Here is a 22,685-nt window from a genome sequence, read left to right as displayed (position 1 = left end):
ATAAAAATTTAACTTTCTGCGGTCTCGCCAAGCCCTCCGTGAAATGGGGAAGAAACAGAATTGACAGCGCTGCCGAAGCTAACAGCGAAATGCTGTCATGTAGGTTTCAAACCTAAAGAACATAAAAATTTATGCATGATCGATTGAATAAGGAAGAAACAAACGTAACAAGTAGTTTCAAACAAGTTGTCGGAGTAGGAGGTCGTTGATTTTTAGAGGTCATGGAAGTACATTTATGGACATAGGCGTAGGCGAGGGACAGGCAACATACGACCCACGGGCCTGCGACGTGATTTTTAGCGACCTGCAGACTGTTTTCGGTCGTACATGATAATGCGGCCCGCGGCCCCAGTCTGACGCAATCCCCCATTACTTGCTTACTACGTCAAATTTTAGTGACTGTAGGTTATACTTTATCGTGCGTGTGTGTATAGCGTGTGGGAGTGGATCTAACGCGTAAGTTCGTTAACACTTGAAAGCTTGCATTACAGGCATTTACGTAGGAACTCAATGCTAATGGTTGATATCTTGGTAAATTTAAAACATCCAAACCCATCGTTCGTATACAATATATTTTACCAGAGGCGCACATCATACATGGCCCGCGAAGGGAATTTGAGTGGCCTGCAGACCGTTTTTGGTCTTACATGATGATATGACCAGCGGTAAAAGTCTGCGGCAATTTTCCACTGCTTGGGTAGCCTACTACGTCAAGTTATAGTGACTGTAGGTTATTCTTTTTTTCGGACCCAAATAAAAGTGATCGTTGATTGTTCTTTAGTTCTATATTTTCTTCGTGTCCTACATGCAGCCAGAGTTCAAAGAACCTGTCCACAACTTTGATCGACCACAGATGTCTCATTGACTTCAGCAGCTATTGAAGTACATTACGCTAATATATTTATTGAATACTGTTTTGGTCTCTATGCTTCAAATCTGAAGTTCACATAAAATACGAATAATCTTATAGGTGGATAAAATACGCGTTTGATGTATCGATTTAGGGATCCGGCCCGCCACGTACTTCATTTTCCCATGTCCGTCCCGCCGACTGCAGAGTTGCCAGCCCCTGGTGTAGGCGATGGGAATTTGGTGGGTGGCGACACGAATATCCATCATAACGTATTAAAAATGAATGATATCAAGTTCACGATTTGGAGAGGCATCAGTGACTTTCGCTCCCCTTGTGCCCCAATCTATCGGACGGCATTTGCGTATTAACCTGTCTGGGATTAAGCTAATGTCGGGAAATTTAATATGATAATCTACCGATACAGTTAATGATATTTCTAAATGAGCAGTCACAGTAATCTTTGTTGGTAGTGTCGAACTCTCCATTTACCATCCTAGACTGCTGGGTGAGGGCACTTTATCAATATCCATAACCTCCTAACTTCGCTTTTCCGTCGCCCACTTAGTCATACAGTCTTTCGGATACTATCGCCCCTTCATACGTATGCGTTCAGAGTGTATTGACAACTTCTCTAGCCCTATACTCCGATCCTGTTTATAAAGCTCTGTTCCGAATCCGTGATCCGGTCCGAAAATCTCCGATAATAATTATCTACTGACAGGACGGTATTGAATATTGATTGAAACGATGCAAACAGGAAATTAAAAACTCTAAGAGCCAACCCTTATCTTAAGTAATTATGCCAAAATGGACTTGGCATGTGGTTGATTTCCATGAATGTTGCACTTTAACAACTATTGATTCGAGGGTGGAAGAAGGTAAGGCTGTTATATTCTTAGTAAAAAGCACTGATCCGGCTCCGATTTGACTCCGGCCGTATCAGAAAGAGTACTTATCCGGCTCCGGCCAAAAGTGAGGAAATCCTGCCGGATATCTAATCCAGCTCCGGTCCATGCTCCGCCCTAATACCTATCTCTGCATACTGTTGACTGAATACGCAATACTTCTACGCGCATACTGTTATACCGAAAAAATATATATGTCGCATTTCCCGCAATCGCAGCACTATGACTCGTGTTTCGGTCGACAGCGCCTACCAATGGAATATAGTGTCACACAATCAATCTGGCGCAACACGCAGTCTTGCATTCACAAACACACAGTCGGGTGCACAAGCCGCACATATAGAGGCCTAACACACATACCTCAGACATGTCAGATGATATTCCAGCTTGGCATTGCATGAGTCCATTGGTGGTGTTCGGATTACTGCTACCTGCAAAGATATCAAATTATTACGCGTTTTCTTCACGACGAGTAATCAACACTCTTAGGTACCGTTCCACAACGAATTTATGAAAGCCTATGTATTGTGTAGGGTCCTTGCGAACTGTGCTCTTCAACATTTTTCGTCGTGGTACGCCCTTTTAACGTTAACTCAATACTCGTAAACCCCTGACCACATAATACACCGATACCGTAATGAGCCGCTTTCGATTGCAGCATTACGGTCGCATTCCAGTGGAGAGTCGTCATGGCCAATCTGGACGACAAATACTCACGTGGAATTGGCTACTGGTAACAACTTTGCACAGCGGAGAGCCCTTGTGGTGTTCTGCTGGGTTGTTCAAAATTAACTTTTTATTAAATTGTTAGGTTGCCTAAAAAACGCTGCACGCCAAATTTTGGTCCGTTCCAACCAGTAGAAGCTGCGCCAGAATCAATTGAAATTATAGAATTTATTATAAAAATACAAATTTTCCTGTCAACGCCATGAAGTGGTTAAGTTATTTAAAATAGTGTAGAATAATAACTTTTAAATTGATTTTGATGAATTTGATATGAATATTGTACGATATTGCACATCCGGTCAACCTATTCTGAAGCATAAACTTGCCTATTTATTGTGATAGGTAGTCTGCTGTAATGCGGATCTGGTGCACTCCAGTACACCCCATCCGAATGACGCACCTTTTAAAATCTGTGGTACTCGCAATGGCGTACAATATAGAATCATTGTATCATGATATAACATGCATCGAAATTAGAGATACGCAATTCAGAGCGAATATTTGAAATATATTCGAATATTGATTGATTCGACATCGAAATCACGGCACACATTTGGAATACTGCAGCGACGAAATGATCATCCGATTGAAGCGTTTTGGTAATCGGTTAACTTATTGTTTTCGAAGGTACCACATGCATCAACTTTTCCGTAAATCTAGTCACGTGAGCAGGGAGGGGAGAAATAACCAAATACCCATATATGCATGTACTAATCTGTTTCATGTCAATTCATTTACTAACTAACTTACTCGAAAAATTATTGTAACAGAAGCCATCATCATGTTACGGTACGTATCCCAATCGAATTTAATTGATAAAATTGGCGACATAGCGTATAGTGTTATGATCCACAGCAACAACACCAAGGGGTTGCGGTTTCGAGTGCGACCAAGGTCGACTCCAAAATACTTACCTAATTGTTGGAGGTTTATACAGGCTCCGCCTATAGCCTGGTGACTCGCGTAAGCGGTGTCTTATAAAAGCCAAGAGGTGGACCGTACTAAAAGTCGGTAAATACGGAATCAATATAAAGAATATCGGGCTGATGTAAAATGACCAATGTAGTCGAAACATCGTGAATAAACAAACAAACTGATAAAATTCGCGTTCGCGGCATAAAGTGATGAGTGTTATCATTACTTGCGAAATTATTTTTGTGTTTTTACAATTATATTGAAAGTCTACGAAACTTGCGGCTCTCCCAACTATCGTTAGCTTCCTGGTTTGCAATGCCTTTAAAGGTTGCTTTCGTTTTCACACGCGTTTAATTAGCTCCACGGGACTGACCACCACGGGTGATCCTGGCTAACGTTGCCACAGCTTATTTCATTCACGAAAATATACCCCACAAGCGTGATACTGTAATGAGTCTAATCGATCATGTTGCCTACTAATTATTAAATGATACGCAACGTTGATCTATAGTCAATAAGAGCTAGTTTCATCTGTACAGTCATGATTCAACACGTGGATAATCGACACTCATTAGCATTGGAGTATCGCAAATGAGGCATACCTTCCAGTAGCTGGATACCGAACTGTATCTTCTCGACGATTCCCTGTAGTTGGTTAAAATTTTGAACAGTAATAACTCTGTCTTCCGACCCGGCAATGAGAAGTAATTCTCCTAATACGTAACCACGCACGCCGACTGCGAATGACGTCACGTCTTGCTGCGTCAGATAACTGACGGCTTCCGGCAATTTCCTGAAATGTAGGTGCTTACAATTTATACAAAAATCCCCCGACAGTTATATATGACTGTCCACGACTGGCGCTGAGCAAATTCGGCTCCGATTCTTATATTTAGTTTTCGCACGTACAATACTCAGCAACTTAATCGTTAAAGAAAAACACAATACGCAGAGGTGGTCAAAAAGTAGTCAGCGTTGCTACCAGATTTGTGATAGTAGGAGTTTGTTGAATTGCTGTGACTTCGACCCCGACTTCAACTACGAACGTTCCAAATGTTCTCAAATGTTACTAAAAAGTACTGTTGCCTTTGTAGTTACAGAAGATATCAAGTGTTTCACGTAGGGGGCCGCCAGTCTGCAGCTACGGAATAAAAATGAAGAAATTTCGACCTGGTGTAAATGACCACAGTAGTCAACAAACACCACGAATACAACAAACAAACCAAATCGCAGTGAACCGTAAGATTTGCTTGTGTCCACACCAGACATGGGGTGATTACTTCATGAATGTAATCGATTGCGATTACGATTACTTCTGAATGACGCGATTACGATTACGATTACGATTACAGCAAAATCAAGAAGTAGTCGATTACGATTACGATTACATTGGAAAAGTAATCACGATTACTCACGATTACATTTATTTTGCATACTAGAAGCTATGTTGAAAGACAATATATGGGTTGCGCTGAAAAGGCCTAATGAGATAGCAAACTCGCTTTAAAAAGATGCGTCATTTGTTTGTTACGTCATAATGTATTCATTGCCCATTTTCATAGAGGTCAATTTATCGCGCCCAACGATTTGCATTCTTACCAGGGCTATAACTGCCGCACCCCAAATTTTCCAATAGGGTGGAGAGCGAGCTCGAAGGGGACTCAAAAAGTATTTCGTAAACCAACATAAGTTATAGAGTATTTTCAAGATATCTAATTAACTTGATAATCCTCTCTAGATCAATGATTGCCAACCGCGGGTCCGAGAGCCGCATGTGGCTCTCAGCTAACCAACTTGCGGCTCCCCTTGACGTTGGAAAATCCAACAAAAATAATAAAAAATCAATCTATAACAAAAAATTGATATTCAAAATTTCACTTGCTTTGCTTGGAATCTGGAGTTTATAATTTAGGGTGAAGACCAATTCCTTTGGTGTCGAGTAGCGATTCTCTACTCAGCAACGATTTCGTTACTCGACTCACGTCAAAAAGTATGCTCACACACAAATGCGTCTGGATCGTCACTCAAATTTAAGTCTGCTCATCACCAGACTTAATTAAGTGCAGGAGGTGTTACAACACGTTTTATAACGCTATCTGACCAGCAAACCAATGGATTATTTGACTTGATTGTTAATTTCAACGGCCGCATTGAATGAATGCTTTTCAACCATGATGAAAATGTTTTCAAGTCCTATTATAGTTAATGTGGCCACTGACCCTATAGTAATTTACAACTTGAGTTGCTAGACATGCAGTCAGATATAAAGACATGACAATTTGTTTATGCGTCTCACGAAAGTTTTTCTTTTAGTCTGCTACGTTTGAGCCACTACAATATCTTTTGATTATATAACAAACCGGAGTTCACGAATTAAGAACATATACTAAAGTAATTATAACAAGAAACCAGAGGTCATAATTATGAATTACGTTGCCCCAGCTCTACAGGTAGGTAATTGTGTGGCGAGATAGCGCAGTGGTATAATCCACGGCTGCAACACCAATGGGTTGCGGGTTCGAGTCTGAACGAGGTCGACTTCGGAATTCCTACTTAAGTGTTGGGGGTTTATCTAGGCTCCTCCTTGCCGCCTCATCCACGTAAGCGGTGTCCTAAAAAAAAGCTTAGAATTGGGCCGTGCTACAAGTCGGCAGATACGGAATCGAAAATGCATAAAATCGGCCTGGTGAAAATGTCTGAGGTAGTCGACAAACATCATGATTACCTCAAACAAATAAACTCTACAGGTATATCTAACCATCGCGGGCTGAGAGAGGATTAAAAATTAATAGTATAATATATTGCAATTACTAAATTTCTTGACGAAATTCAGTCTTCAATTTGAGATTACCACCCTACGGGGGCCAAAGAACAACGTTTAGACTGGGGGACGAATTGCTGTTTTTGTCCTGGTTCCAGCTACAACCCACGCTATCATGATATATAAGGCCACGGCCATGGCGGCAGGTCCCAATGTTGAATAAAGAATTATGAAATAACGATAGGCGCCCGTTTCAAGTAGAGTCATATGAGAATAAGACGATGCGAACATAAAATTCTGCCTTCAACTTAATACAGATATTGTACTGCAAGCTGCCGTTACGAGAAATGGCAAAACGGCTCGCCTATGATATATATATCACCAGCTGTTGATTTTTACTGCTTGGTGGTGGAAACTGCAATGTTTTATTTGACGAGTACAAAATTTCAAATCTTTGTCCGGTGTACGTACGTACTGGATAGGCCTACTGCTCGCCAAGCAGCAACGGTCAAACTGCGTTTAACTAAGCATAAGCATAACCATAACCAAACATCAACACACAAGGTACTATTTTAAACTATAGGCAGAGCGGAGATAAATTATACTGCTGCGAGGTAGTGGCGTGTGGAACGCGTTGATAACCTGATATACAGCATGGCGGGTGTTCTTACAATCAGACTAATGGACGACGTAGGTACATCGAATATCTATTTACTGTGGATTAGGGATGGTGTGAACTTGAGGTTCACGTTCGCGTTCTGGGTGTGAACCTCCGAAATTTAGAGGTTCACGTTCACAAACGAACCTCGGTAGGTTCTGCACTGTGAACCTTTTTCATATATTACAATTTTCACTTCATTATAACACCTTTAGTTGAAATTGATTGCATTTCAACTGCGGGCCACTTTATGCATGGTGTTGGCAGCAATAAAAAAATCAACACTATACAAGCATGCACCTTGGCAATCTGAGAAATTTTACTTGCTTTGTTACAAAAGTTGGCTCGAAATAGACGGGATCAATCTTGATTTCATTATGATTATTGTATCATAAAACCTAAATCCATTCGATTGCGGTGTTGGCTACTGCTGTATAACTTGATAATGGGGTATTATCGGTAGCGAGTATAGAAACCTGTTTTACACTCCGCCCAATATCAATGTCGCCGAGGCCTGCGATATTCGTATGCTCCGATGTAGCAGTACTCAGACGCCGAATACATTGTCCGGTCTGGCCTATACAACCTTAAGGCGTCGTAAGCTTATATTCCCTTGCAAATCCTCGTCGGAATTGTTGGCAAAGCGACGGAAGATCTTGATTTTATGGGAATATTATATCATGTGATTGCCCCAGTTGATACATTTGACCACGTTTAAAACGTCAATATGTACTTCAACATTGTGGCATTATGCGGGGCGAGTCGTGGGTAGGTATCGTGACTATTACTTCACTGAAATGTAGGGTTAGAATTAGCAATATGACGTCACGTGACGTCATGAGGTTCACGTTCGCGTTCACACAGAATCTTTCAAAAAGGTTCGCGTTCACACGAACCTGAACCTTTCAGAGGTTCACACCATCCCTACTGTGGATACTTCTTACACAATGACGCGCAAAGCTAATAGGCTGCTTCTGACGTAATAATGAGCAGTGGCGTTTGAAAATCAGACGTTTGTGCTGTCACGAACCTGGTATAACGAACCTGGTATAACATCTTTTCCTTGTTCACGAATGTTCAGTTTATGTCATAGTCCTTGTACAAATAAAAAGTAATCGTTCTTTCACAGAGAAATCGATTAGATATGGGAAGTAGTAGATTACGATTACGATTACTTCGGATTTTTTTCGAATGTAATCGATTGCGATTACGATTACTTGAAAATGCTGTAATCGTCGTAATCGATTACGATTACTAATCACGATTACCCCATGTCTGGTCCACACTAGTGATGGTGTGAACCTCTGAAAGGTTCAGGTTCTATATGAACGCGAACGTGAACCCCTCATTGCTAATTCCAACCTATATTTCAGTGAAGTGATAGCCTATATTAATGTACACGATACCTAGCGACGACTCGGGCCATATAATGCCACAATGCTTTGCCAACAATTTCGACGATACATGAAAAAGGTTCACAGTGCAGAACCTACCAAGGTTCGTTTGTGAACGTGAACCTCTAAATTTCACACACAACCTCACGTTCACACCATTCATATGTAAAACATAAGTAGTTTTGTATATAAAAACATCTTCAAGCCAAAGCGGAAGTTTTAAAAACGTAGTCGCTTAACCAAGCAGTGCATATGGGTAAAGCTTAGTTCAGTGATGCTCAATAAAAGCAGAAGTACTTCGCCACTTAAATCGCTTACGATAATACGTTTATCAATATAGGAACCGACAAATATAATGTAATATTGCATTATTGACTATTATGCAAGCCAGTAATGCATTTTTATGTGTCGTTTCCGTGAACAACACGTGCCGTAATCTGGATTTTGCCTACCAAAAATCTCACATTACAGGCTATAATGTTCTAAACCAGTGTTTCTTAAGCTTTTTTCCTCCAGCGCCTCTTTTCAAAAATTGCCTAGGCCGGACGTCCCGTCCCCATATATTATTAAGGACTGTAGTAAAAAAAATGAGTAATTGGTCGAAGTCCGGTCGGTCTTTTCGGGTTGGAAATTTACCATTGGAAATATTTCGTGCGCGAGTACACACGAATAATCACCTATATAATAAATGTATGTGTTATATTCGGGAGCGAATTAAGATTGTTATAACAACCATCGGGTACGGGCTGATACCATCTCGTTCCAGCCCGAGGAAGACGTCACGAATTCACTTATGCGATTGGCAATACGTTAGTTAATTGTATTAGGTTTTATTTTATTGCTTTTTATGACTTGTAAATCAATTGAAAATGTGGTAGATATCTTTGATCGCTCAGAATAAATTTAGTGCTGCAACCAGTTATTAACTTCAACTTGAATGTATTCCAAACAAAGCCACTTATATCAAAAAACGTCTGTGTGAGGTTGCGGGTCAAAGCACCAAACAGTATATCACCGCTTATGATTAGGGCTGGGCAAATTCGAGTACCTGAGTGATTCGATTCTGAATCAACTATTACTCTTCGAGTCGAGTCGAGTATTCGAGTATCACTCATTATGACGTCACAACAAAATGTACGATGTCAAAGTTTAAATATGTACCTTTTATGCCACCACAGAGAACACAATGCCCGTTATCCGTCACATTAAAGATACTTTGGTATTTTTTCGACCATACCGATTTCATTGCACTTCTTGACAATGTTGTAGGATGATCATGACTTCGGAAATGTGTCATTTCCAATAACGTTAGTATGTCTCGTAAGCTGCGACACGGCCAATCATGGTTTCAACGCTTCCTTAGTGGAAAATATTATCCAAACTATATACTTCTCGTTAGTAAACTAGCTTTCAGTTGCGAGGAGCGTATAATTTCAGTACTCGAAAAGATCGTCTTTTACTACTCGACTCGAATCATTGAAATTAATACTCGATTCAGATTCGAGTACTCGAATCATTGTGCCCAGCCCTACTTATGATACGATGAAGGGGTATTCTGATGATTAATTTAGTACCTCTCAAATACACCTATATTTAGTTGATCATTTTGGCGAAAAAGCTTCAGAGCTTCTTTAATGTACGAAGGGCTCTCACTCTCAAAAGTGGTACAGTGCCTCTTCGATTACGACACGCTGTGCGCTGCTGGATACAATTCCTACTTCGAAACATTTGGCCCGCGCTAGCGTGACGGGAATGTTTTAACTGGTGAATGCCGATCTAAAAGTACGCGCAATTCATTTCACATCAATTATAATAAACCACTGCATTCATGGAAACACGTTGCAAACAGCGCCGGTATATATTCGCGCGCCGTGCGACGAAAGATTCGAGATTTGACAGATTTTCTCGACTGAGAACTCAGGGATATATATAGAACTATTGTTCTAATATATAATCTAATCATTAATCATATGTCCATACTACAACATATATTGTGGAGAAGCCATTTCTCTTCAGCGCCCCCCACACCGCCCCCGAGCCCGACATATCGCCCCCCGGCGGGCGCTGGACTCCATGTTAAGAAGCACTATTCTGTACGTATCTCGATAAAGCAATTGAAATTGTATACTCACTCCTTATCAGTTGAATTGCCATCAGTCAGCAGGATCATGACTCTTCTTGCCTTTGGGTAACGGGACTTGGGGCCGTTGAAGTCATCCCTCACCACCTTTTCGATTGCATGCGCAGTGTACGTTGTATACCCATGGTACTGCAAATCGATAATACCTCCGAATTACTGCTGAAAGTACGAGATCCTTCAACCAAATATACTTTTTAAACTACTCGCGTGAGTTCTTTTCAGACTTCAATGTTGTACTTCCAATTCGAGTAGCGTCGGCATAATTAGAAAATCACTATTTCTACTTGTAGTTAAATAAAAATTGGGTTACTGCTACTATACTATTAAGGTTCCGACACTGTCTAGTACTTTGACAGCCTCTTGATGTGATAAGTATAGCATACCTTTATTTTTCTGACTGCTGCTGTAAAGTCTATGTGATTAGAATTCGCTCCCATTTCGATTTCTGTAGTGAGGTATATTTGATCTTCTGGCTCCATATTGTAGAAATAGTGGGAGTATTGTACCTACAGAAAGTGACAAGAGTCGAAAAATACAGTGATGTCGTACGGGTGGACCTCAGAGCACTCACGACTCCAACTTGGACGGGCCCTGAAATGTCGAAACCGGAGACGACGTTGATAATCCAATCTTTCACGGTCTCAAATTTACTCGGGGTAATCGACTCCGAACCGTCGACGACAAAGACCAAGTCTATCTTCGACTGGGTACATTCTGCAAGCAACACGAAGTTGTCAACACTCGGTATAGAGGAGCAGTCTGCAACCTTTAGTGTACAGCGTGCCAAATGACAACATATCAAACACTATAGCCCGAATATAGGCGTGAGTTTGGTTTTGCAAAGACAAAATATTCGGAGGGATTGAGTAGATCACATGCTTGGAATGATCATCCGCAGGTTTGGTTTAAGGTGGACCAAGAATATAATGATATTTTTACCCAAAAATAGGATCCAAACGTAGATACAAATTAATAATAATAATGTGAATGCACCACTGGAATAAATTTCACTTGTACTCGAAAATCACAGCAAAATTCCTGTAATTTCGATTCTTCAATTTCAGTCATATTTACCTTTGCAACCTTGCCAATTCTTCATTTACTGACCTCTTCATGTATTGCATAGGTATAACAATTTGACTGTATTACTGAAATTTTAAAAATTTACTTCAATCTCGCCATATTTCTTTTGTGGGCAGTTTGCCCACCGCATTATGTGTGTATTTACCAGTTTTACTGTAAACAAAGAATATAATAAGATAGCAAGGCTGTTTAGATCAAAAGAGACAAACAAATTTCTCACAAAGATTTACGGCAAGTCAAATGCTTGTTTATCATCCTACGTAAGTTCCAATCTATCCATATAACAAAGTTTCGACGGCGGATGGCCGCTAGTCAAACCATATCCGATGGTTTCGAGTCAAGGGAACAAATGATTTTCTATATTCTAAAAATGGCTAGAATAGATCGTGCGCGTCAAATCTTTTGGCGTTTCATGGAAAAGGATCTGCGTTCTAGGGATTGCCGACTCCTGACAAAGGCCGAGGCTCTGTAATCAAAATCCGACTTTAATATAGTCATAGATCGTTGTGGTATTGTGCCTTCATTTTTCATATGCCTATAGCGAAAACACGATTTTTACCACTGAATATAGACAAGTAATTGCTTATGACTAGCATACACCGCTGCAACACTAATGGGTTGCAGGTTTGATTCCGAATAAGTCGACTCCGTAACTCCTTTCCAAATGTTGGAGATTTCACTGTGCTCTCATCCCACTCGACCCGCAAAAAGGTTTTCTTACAAGACGCCGTGACTGCAATTGGACCCGCTATAAGTCGGCAAATCAGTAATCATATGTAAGAAAATCGGCCTGGTACGACATGACCAATGACCATAATGGCCGAAACACTGTGAATACGAAACCAAAAGCAAAAGGAAAGTGTCATGTTTGCGTACCATCACGAAATTTGCCAAGTTATCGCCAATTCATTCATTACATACCACGGAGCTGCGGATCAGTATTTTGGTAAATTACAATAGTAATATAAAGCATAATTTACAGTTGTATAGCTACGGGCAGTGATTATAGATCCTCTACGGAAGAAAGTTTCCGGAATCATTAGAACAAATTTCATGGGCGGCCGAGCATTCAAATATAATTTACTCCTTGAAGTGTATTTTTGATCAAAATTTACCCACCTTCCCTACAGGGCGTTCGTTGATGCCAGTTTACAGAGCGCCGCCCATCACCCCTGCCCGATACTACCTCTGAAAGATAGCATGTTCCCTCTGCTTTGTAATTGTAGGAGCAATTAAATGCCCGAAGATGTGCACAAGTCTAGAAAAATAATCTCGAATGTAAACCTCAGGTTAACTCAAATCACCATCATAAAAGAAACCACTTTTATGACAGGCTTCAAATTATAGAGGTACGGAACGTATAATATTATATACTATATATCAGTGGTCGGGAACCTATGGCTCGCGAGCCATATATGGCTCTTTGCCAAATATTTATTTTTGTACTGAATTGATCTATATTGCGGCGACTTGTTGGTAAATTTCCATCACGGCCAGAATAATTATTCTCGTGGCAGTATAAACATGTCTTTGAGAGGTAAAGACAATGCCGTATTCAGGTTTAGGGGTTCGGACCCCCTCTTTTCAAAATCATCAAATTTAAGTTACTGTCACGCCGGCGGCCAATATCACTCGCGAATTCTATGTGCCCGACTCGAAATCTTGAATTGTGCGATAAGTTGATTAATCAAAGAGCATAGCAGACATGGCGTCGCCCATTTCAAAACGCAGTTTTCAAATACACATTGTCTTCCCGATTTACGGCGCGAAATGAAATGTCGTGGATGTGACATTTACCATAACAAACTCGAATTACAAACAACGCCATAGCTATCCACGTTCTGGATTGGCAACTAAGAATAGCACTGTGTAGTCCAGAGGTGGTCAAAGTAGTCAAGAAAGCTACTCAAGTAGAAGTAGAGGTAGCGTCGAAAAAATCTTCTCAAGTACGAGTAGAAGTACTTCTTCCATAAGCCACCTAAAACTACTTGAAGTAGAAGTAGAATTGACTGACTGATTTTCCAGATAAGCAGGACACGCCATAGACTGCTAGATAGCGATAGGATAGGTAATTGCTAGATTGCGAAACGGTAGTTTCAAACGTTATGGTGGGCCATATTTACTGTGATGAAGTATTTGTGTGAGCAGAACCATAAGCAATCCGGTACCTGAATTATATTCACTGATACTTTCGTGAAAATATATATGTCACTCCATAACTACTGTGCGCGAAGCGCAACAAAATTTCTTGGCTTTACTTGAGTTTTATGAATATTAAATGTTGGTACTCCGTGAAAACAGCCCCGAAATTCCTCGGGCTATCTTTCGTATTGGGGGATTTAACTACTTCTACTTGACAAACTGAAAATAGCGAAAAGTAAGTAAGTAGATCACAAATGATTACGAAGTAGAAGTAGAGAAAATCAGATCTACTTGAGTAAGTATCAGAAGTAGAGGAAAAGTACTTGAGTACTTCCGAAAAGTAGAAGTACTTCGTTACTGACCACCTCTGTGTAGTACCGCACCGGCGATAAAATGTATGCGTGTAGCGCAACGTTATGTTACCGCCGAATACTTTGAGAATTGAGAAGTCGATAAGTATTTAGATTTTCGGAATCAGTGTGACAGTCACATTCGATTATTATCAGTTATAATAAATTTTAAGCTACTTACGATGAATTGCGTTATCAATGGTGAGGCTTGGCCCGTCTGTGCCTATCTCTCGTTTCGAGCTTTATTTTTGAACAATAAATACCAGTTTTTACAGAGAAAATATGGCGCACACGAGGAATTCCATGTAGTGAGTTCGAATAAGTGCTACCATGACGTCATGAATTTTCAATTGTGTCGTAACAGTTGATTGGCATGTATGGCTCTTTAAGAGTCGAGATAGAAAAAATAGGGCCAATATGGCTCTTCGGACAAAAGAGGTTTCCGACTACTGCTAGATATATATCCTGAAAATGTATGGGTATATGGCGCACTCTAGACAACTTTTAGAGATTTCCAATCAATTCAAATCGATATTGAGCCGACAACTCGTTTTCTAAATCAGTTACATCCCACGTCATGCATGGTTACGGTACGCAACGGCGTTGAAATGAATTCTTAGTTCCTTACCGTAGCCCCGAAAACATTTACCAATGCATTTTACCAGTAGACGATCCGTCGGCAAATCGGCCGTAACAGGTTGGGATTTCCTGCTATCTGATATCAATGATATTCCCAAACTGTCGTGTTGACTGATATCCGCACCTTGCAGTCTGCGGTCTACCTTTTCTTGATTTGAACAATTATAAAGTATCCCGTTCGTAGTTGCATTGTCAGTAGCAAAATCATCGAGCAACATATCTGAAAACAGATTGAAGTCAAGTATAATAGATGGCACGTACTCGATTTTAGCTATGCTTTAGCCTACTTCCACATCTCTTAACAGTTTGTTATGCAAAACCAGGGATATATAGAACTCTATATATCCCTGTGCAAAACTAATTACTTTTTTACATCTGGTTTTGGAAGGCACTTTTGAGGTATGTTGGAATCATCTCTCTGAATGTAATTGTTATACATGGTGAGCAAAATAGCGTCTGTGCCAAGGTAACTGAGTACATTTGCGACAGTCGCGCCGATTTGCAATGTCATTAGTCATTTGGCTATAAAGTCGACACGATGCTCTCTGGAATTTGAAGAGTATTTAGCGTATTTGGCCACTCGATGAAACCTACGTTTTAAAAATACTTACTTGACTACGCTTCCGAATTGCTACTTTTACTTCGACTTGATGTAGTTTGCCCTGACTTTGAAATCGTTACTTTTCCGTGTACCGTAGTAGCAATGTACAACGCTACGTCGACTTGTAGTGGAGTAACCAAGTCACAAGGTGCCGAGTCTCAAGTCAATCTTACTTTTATAGTTCTGATTCGAGTCATGTCAAGTCATTTTCAATTCCCCACCGAGTCAATGCCGAGCCAGCGTCAGGGCTCAAAGGGCCAATCCCGAGTCGTAGTATTGAGACTAGAGCCCAAGTCCAAGTCATACTGTTTGGTACTGTTCTGTCTCGAGTTCTAGTCATGCTAAACTCATTTTCACAACTGTGTTAGTATGAACCGAATCCACGCATTCGTATTATACTCATTTGTCTCAGTCTTAACAAGAGATAGTCGGCGTAGAAGTATTTTTACTTTGTTGAAGTACTCAAGTTGGTTCTTCCACCTCAATCGGTTATGATTATGAACTACTACTAATTTTACATCACAGGTAGATTAGCTCTGGAATACTGACCGTTTTACTTACGCGACAATCGATATTTCTAGCTGTACTTGAGTGGGAATTTATCTTCTTACTTCGACTTCTACTTGAGTATAAACCATGACTGTAATGACCACATCTACTATAGATTTGTCTCGAGTCATATGACTTGGCGGAGTCATGCGCAATGACTCGTGTAGAAGTCGAGTCACAGTAAATTTGAACGCAATATTAGCCACGCTCAAACGTAATAATGGGTGTCATGATTAAGTGATTTGCTGCGCTCAATACTCTGATATTTATTACCTTTGGCCTTATGTACTTATTACGGCGTGTGTTGTGTAGTAATTTCTCAGGCTTAAATTAGTTGCATCTAGACAAGTGGTTCCCAAACTTTTCTCGGTGGAAGGGCCAAATTTAGAACTTCAGAGTACGGTCGGGGCCGCACAAATACCAGGGCAATCAAAGGAACCCAAAATAGTCATCAAAATATGAAAATTCGCATTGTTCCGATCATTCGCTTGACGCCATTGGCCATTTGTGTTGCCGCGCTCCCGTTGTTCAGAACAATCAACATTTGCTGGCTATTTCGGAGTAGTTTTATTGCCCTGGCGAGATTTCAATTCGTATTTTTGGAATCAGTGCGACACCTGCTGTCGATAAACACCGACATATCAAATTATTCGGACGCTTGGGTCGCGAATCGCGAGCTGTAGGACTACCAATTATGCTGCTTTATGCCGGCTAAGCAGTACCCATCTCGGCGTATTCAATCGTGAGTCACTTGTTGCACATCTATCCGTAAATTAGTTATCAATACCCCGGGCCGTAACAGCACTTCGTCAGCACCCCCCCAAAAAAAACGTTGCTCTTGGGCCCCCCACAGGGTGATAAACCGAAGTTCGAATACCGCCAGCCTCCCCTCCCCAGGCTAGATGACTGCTTACTGCTATTTATCATCTAAATCGGGTGTCCGTTTTAGGCAGCTTCTCTCGACTAATCGCGCGAAGCGCGAAAAATTTCTATAATTCATGATTGAATCGGTCAATATTATCGGGAATTGCATATATATTGGTATCAATTTTTATCCTCTCTCTGCTCACGTAATCAGATTGACCGGTTGAGCCGAGTGAGTTGTGTTTGAAAAGGTAGGACCACTCAATAATAATTAAACATCTTCGGGCGTATACCCGTTGGCAGGAACGAAACAGCACTTCGTCAGGCCCTTGAGCTCCCATGGGGTGATAAACCGACCCCCGTCCCGTTGTTCGCTTCTGCCACGAAATCAGAATCACCGTTTAGTGAGCCAGCGTGGAGCGCATTTTCGATAATTCAAAATAAAATAGGTCAATAAGATCGGGAATTGCATATATATTGCTATCAGTTAGGCTACTTGTCCTCTCAGCTCACGTAATCAGATTTACCGGTAGAGCTGAGTGAGGTGTCTTGGAAACTGTAGGGCCAGTAAATAATAATTAAACATATTCGGACGGGCGACCCGACTTCGTTACATGATGTTATTTCGTGACCTCCAGTCTGCTATATCAAAAAATATAGAATCGCCCAAACAATTATCAATTATACCTATATGTATTTTGTATATACATAACGAAGTTTCCGGTCAGCGTAAGGGCAGTCCTTTTCAGCCAAGGTTTTCTCGCTGTCGATCGTTCTGGCACACTTCTCGGAGTCGCATGTTACATGGCCTAAAACTTTATATGTCTTCGTGCGTCGTGACGCGGTAATAGCCAACGCCGATATGCCCACTTCTATATATCTTACGTATTTTATCTTGGTGGAAGAGTACCCAATAATTAAGGCACTTGGAAACTTGAAATCGCGCGCAGTGCGAAAAATTTTTGAAAAAGTTGCATAAAATACTCTATAATTTATGCTAATTCACTAAATAATTTTGGACTCCCTTCGAGCTCGTTCCCCCCAATTGGGGGACTTGGGGTGCGGCAGTTACGGTCCTGTCAATACCTATATCTATACCTATATCTATAGGTACTGCTCGTTCAACTGGAAATTTAGGGCACATTGCATTGAAACAGCAGTGACGTAATCTTAGCAGTATACTCAAAATTTTTCTGCAACCCTAATTGAAAACTTCAAACTCCAAGCCATGCAAGAGTATTTTATAAATTTAATTTTTTTTCATAAATCGATTTCTCAATATTTGTGTGGGGGCCGCAGAAAGGCTATCTGGGGGCCGCGGTTGGGAATCACTGATCTAGACCTTTATATAGTTCGTAAATGATTGATTGATTGTTTGCTTGTTTTTGCTTCTACATTATGTTATAGCAAGGGCGGGCTACATACGGCCGGCGGGCCGGATCCAGCCCGCGAAGGGATTTTGTCCGGCCCGCGGAATGTTTTCCATCTTACATGATAATGTGGCCCGCAGCCCCAGTCGGCCGATATTCCCCACTACTTGCTTACTATGTCCAATTTTAGTGACTGTATGTTATGATATACGTGTATGCGCAGCGTGCGAGAGTGGAGCTCGTCCAAGCGATAAGACTTGCATTATCGGCATTTACCATGTACTCAACCCAAATGTCGTTTGCGGTAATCAAGGTGTTTGTCGACTACAATGGTCATTTACACCAGGCTGATATTTCTTATTTTTGATTCCGTAACTGCCGACATGTAGCACGGCACACTTCTAGGCTTTTGTAAGACACCGCTTATGCCAGTGGTTGCCAACTCAAAACGGGTCGCAGGCCACTTTTCAAATTTCGAAGAGGACGCAGGCCGCATGAATTCAATATCGAGATTAATTATAGGCCACACAGTTGAACAACGACGCTATCTCGTCACCTACTCCACCCTAATGAATTGATATCTTTGTAAATTTGGGGTACTGGACTTATCGAACGCCTTGAAATCTTAATGAAGAATTGCACGGTGTGTTGATTGATCAGAGAGAACCTGACATGGTGGCGCCTATATGACAGCTCAAATCCACATTGTCCTCGTCATTATCGGCGAGAAATGGCTATGAAGTGACAATGCTGTCGTTAAAGCACATTCATTAAATACGATTCCTTGAATATGTGGATAAATGGGCGAATAATGTATCGAATCAGCAATCCGGCCCGCCAAATACTTAATTTTCCTATTTCCGGCCCGCCGACTGGAGAAGTTGCCCGCCCCTGTGTTATAGGGTAGCGACAATTGGTGTAGCCTACCACGTGCGTTTTTATGTAAGGCTGCGGCCATTAGAAATAAAGGTTTACCCTGGAGGGACGCATAGTGCCGAGTGATCGATGCGTATACTACCACACCAACACCAATACTCCACATTCGAGTCGGACTCAAGTCAATACAACCTTGGGGTCAACCATGGCAATTTTTACTACGTCTGGTGGCAACTACGGCCACAACTGACATACCGCAAGCGTACAGAACTCCCAAAGACTCCGTTTGCTTCAGAGCGCGGGATCCACTCGCACGAAGGCCCAGGGGCACTCTCTCTCCTCCTTCACTCGCGGTAGAGGTGCTTGTGTAATCTCCCGTTGTCTGCAACGGCGCACTCACCGCAACTCTGAAATATTCGAAATGCGACTCATGTTCAGGCATTCCTGTACGTAGCCTACGTGAAGGCTCATTTCGAGATGTGGGGCTTGCCCACGCGTGACCTGCATTATGTGTCCTCCATGCTTATTCAGTGATAGAGATGACCAGCGAGAACGTTCAAATGGACTTACAAATAGAGGTGGTCTTTAGCTAAGTAGGCTACTTCCACGTTTTCAGAGCACTCAGGTATAGGTTTAACCTACTTGCACTACATCCTTACTTATATTATACACTTGATGTTTTGAATTGTATAATGCAGTGATTCCCAAACTATGTGCCACCTCATATTCTCAGGTGAGCCTCGAACAGTTTTAGAGTTTTGGAAAAGAACTGTATACATATTTTGAAAAAGGCCTGAAGACTTGCATATACGACTTAAAGACGCTCAAACTTTTTCAGCAGCTGATAAATACACACAAGTGGCAATGAAACCAGATATGGCATCCTAATAAAGCAAGCTATCTTTTCGCAGAAGAACAGCTTGATTTACGAAAACGGCCATTTAAAATTTAAAGCTATTTCTTCAAAGGGAATTGGATGAGTTCTTTAGCTGTCTACTATATCAAATCCCATTCCATGATCGGAGAAAAACAATCAATATTGTGTTAAAAATTGCAAATTCATGGCTACATGACATGGCTTTTCATTTTTGAGTGAAATTAAAAGCTGTAAACGAGAGACACTGCTTAGAATTAATGACAAAATGCGGGTAAGTTTGTAAAGAATTCAACCTTCTTTCTGTTGTATATGTTCTGTTATTATAATAAAAGCATCGATCTTTCTAAAGCATCCTTTCTCGGCCTAAGTGTGCCACAAGCAATGTTCCCTCTAATTTTTCACGAGTCTGCGCAAACACGTTAACTCACTGCGCAGGCCCTTGGACAATAGTGCGCAACCAGCCCCCCCCCCATATTCCCATAAGGTGATAACTCGAACTTCTGGGGGGCTTTGCCCCCCAGACCCCCGTCGGGCTCTGGGCTTTTTGCCGATACTCATCATCTACATCGGGTGCCGGTTTGGGGTGTGTCGCCTGTACGCGCGAAGCGCGAAAATTTTATGTAATTCATGATTGAATCGGTCAATATGATCGGGAATTGCATATATCTATTGCTATCCATTTTTATCCTCTCTCTGCTCACATAATCAGATTTACCGGTAAAGCTGATCGAGTGAGGTGTGTTAGAAAAGGTATAGGCCCTCTAAATATTAATTAAACATCTTCGAGCGCACCCGTTGGTATAATGACTTCGTTACATGATGCTATTTCGTGACCTCCTATCTGCTATGTCAAAAGACATTGAAATCGCTCAAACGTACTAAACTATGAGACGAACACGATTTGAAATTGGTATTTCTCTACTGGCAAATAATGTTCCCTGCGGGGTGGCATTTGTCTTGTTGTGGGACTCGGATCGCCAGCTCATGAACATTCAGCGCCAGCCATTTAAGCGCCTATGGACAATTAAACTTATATGTATAATTGTATCTATATCGAAGTTTTCGGTCAGCATATAGCGCAGTCCTTTTCGGCCAAGGTTTTCTCGCTGCTGATCGTTTTGGCGCACTTCTCGGAGTAGCATGTCACATATAGCCTATAACTTCATATGTTTTGGTGCGTCGTGGCAAGGTAATGGCCGACGCCCAAGTGCCCATTTCTCTTAATCACGCGTATTTTTGTCGTGGGAAGGGTACCCAATAATCAAGATATTTGACAAAATTAATTCGCGCAATGTTCATGCCACGCGGAGAAGACTATGCGCTAGTTTCTCGCAGATTAACTTCGAGGTAGCTCATTATTGTTATTTATAACTTTGTTAAACCATGTTATTTCGCCATTCCCAGAAAATAATGCGCTATGGAAATGATATCAGTATCGCTCACGCGTACGAGACCATACCAAAAGAAAAGATTTTTCGTTAGGCGCACGTGATTGCAAAGTCTCATTTCTTCACGGAGCGCAATATTTACCTTTGTGGGGCGCGCTTGTACCTCGGTGTCAGACTTCAGCGATAACACTATTTGCCCCAGGCAATGTTCCCTCAAATTTTTCACGAGTTTGCGCGCCTGCGTGGTCCCTTGGACAACAGTGCGCAACGACTTAAAACAAACATCACTTCGGATTTTCTGTGCGCAGAGACCGCTTCAGCACTGCGCATTTGCGCACGTGCACAGCTTAGAGGGAACATTGGCCACAAGCCGAAACAGTTTGGGAACCACTGGTCCAAAGTATGTTTGGGATACGTCTGCATCACTTTTGCCATAAATTTTCATAAGAACCGCATGCACTTGAGCCTGTATCACTGAATATTGTTTTTAAAGATTTCAGGCATTTGTAGTGACAATGTCAATAGTAAGTTTGCGCTGGTGGCAGAGATTCATCTAGTAATGTCGAAAGTAGCCACCTATACGATTAAGTGCAAAAAGTATGCGACCACTCGACCTAATCGTTTTAAAATTACTTACTTGAGCACTTTTCGAACTTTTCCTCTTCTACTTATCTTATACTAGTTTTGAGATATCTTCGAAATCGCTACCTCTACTTGTAATAGGACTTTGCCGCGATGCTTCTACTTGAATAAAGTACTTTGACAACCTGTGCTTTTTAACAGGAATAACATATATTCAGTACCCAATGTTTCTTTTATGCAGAATGGCCCTAGTTTGCAAAGTAATTCCTGCCTCCACGGTTATCACAACGAGGGTATCATCTCATATACTCATATTTGTAACGCACGGGGGAAAAGATATTACAGTTTGCTGTCTTACAGTAAAATATCTCTCCCATCACGTTCAATAGCGTTTCCGCGAAAGGTATATCCAAAAAATGGCTCCCTGTTGGATGTGACTGTGTCGTCGGAGCTTTCGTCATTTCCTTTTACGAAACCGCGTCGGGCGGCTGCTGAGGTTTCGATGTTAAAAGCGTCCAGTACAGGGAAATTACATAATTGTAGAAGTAATAAAGTATAATGCAATCTCTCCATGATTCTAAATGAGACCTGGATATTAGTAATTTATTCTTATTTCCATTACATTCACGCTCTGCATAAACGATGAGTTATTGCGACCACATATTAAAACTAAAAAACTAAACGACTGGAGACCCTCGAAAGTGCACTGGCGAAATATCAATTCGAAGTCAATCATACACAATGCCTGCTTGTGCTAAGAGATAACAATAATTAGGAAGAGTAATAAACAGCTGCGCGGCCACGCAAACATGGAAATATTAATCTTTTTTCGCATCTGAGGAAATTGCCAGACGCTATATCCAGCGTGCAATAAACTATTGAACTATCCTACTAGCCACCACGCGATAATCAGCATCCACAATTACTGCATAAGCAACAATGTCAAGACAATGATCCCGGTGACAGTGACTCCAGAGCACCACAAACCTGCCAACATTCCGTTGCCGTTGTG

At 41.3% G+C, this 22,685-nt stretch overlaps 1 protein-coding gene across 2 annotated transcripts in view; it reads right to left on the bottom strand.

Moving 5' to 3' along the window:
* LOC145458244 (matrilin-1-like) overlaps positions 1-22,280 on the bottom strand; it is a 74,177-nt gene extending 51,897 nt beyond the window's left edge. For both annotated transcript variants that reach the window (XM_080336571.1, XM_080336572.1), the window contains exons 1-9: positions 22,032-22,280; positions 19,082-19,233; positions 14,590-14,786; positions 12,555-12,693; positions 10,924-11,066; positions 10,736-10,858; positions 10,345-10,481; positions 4,002-4,192; positions 2,119-2,189 (exon numbers count right to left, since the gene is read on the bottom strand). In XM_080336571.1, the coding sequence (XP_080192697.1) occupies positions 2,119-2,189; positions 4,002-4,192; positions 10,345-10,481; positions 10,736-10,858; positions 10,924-11,066; positions 12,555-12,693; positions 14,590-14,786; positions 19,082-19,233; positions 22,032-22,246 (1,368 nt within the window). In that variant the 5' untranslated portion in view covers positions 22,247-22,280. The remainder of the gene's footprint in view (positions 1-2,118; positions 2,190-4,001; positions 4,193-10,344; positions 10,482-10,735; positions 10,859-10,923; positions 11,067-12,554; positions 12,694-14,589; positions 14,787-19,081; positions 19,234-22,031) is intronic.
* Positions 22,281-22,685: the final 405 nt, after the last annotated feature.

This window comes from Botryllus schlosseri, chromosome 16, assembly GCF_051294905.1.
Source record: "Botryllus schlosseri isolate E-star chromosome 16, Bs_hap1, whole genome shotgun sequence".
In the NCBI taxonomy this organism is placed as follows: domain Eukaryota; kingdom Metazoa; phylum Chordata; class Ascidiacea; order Stolidobranchia; family Styelidae; genus Botryllus; species Botryllus schlosseri.
This window is presented reverse-complemented; position numbering and strand designations above follow the sequence as displayed.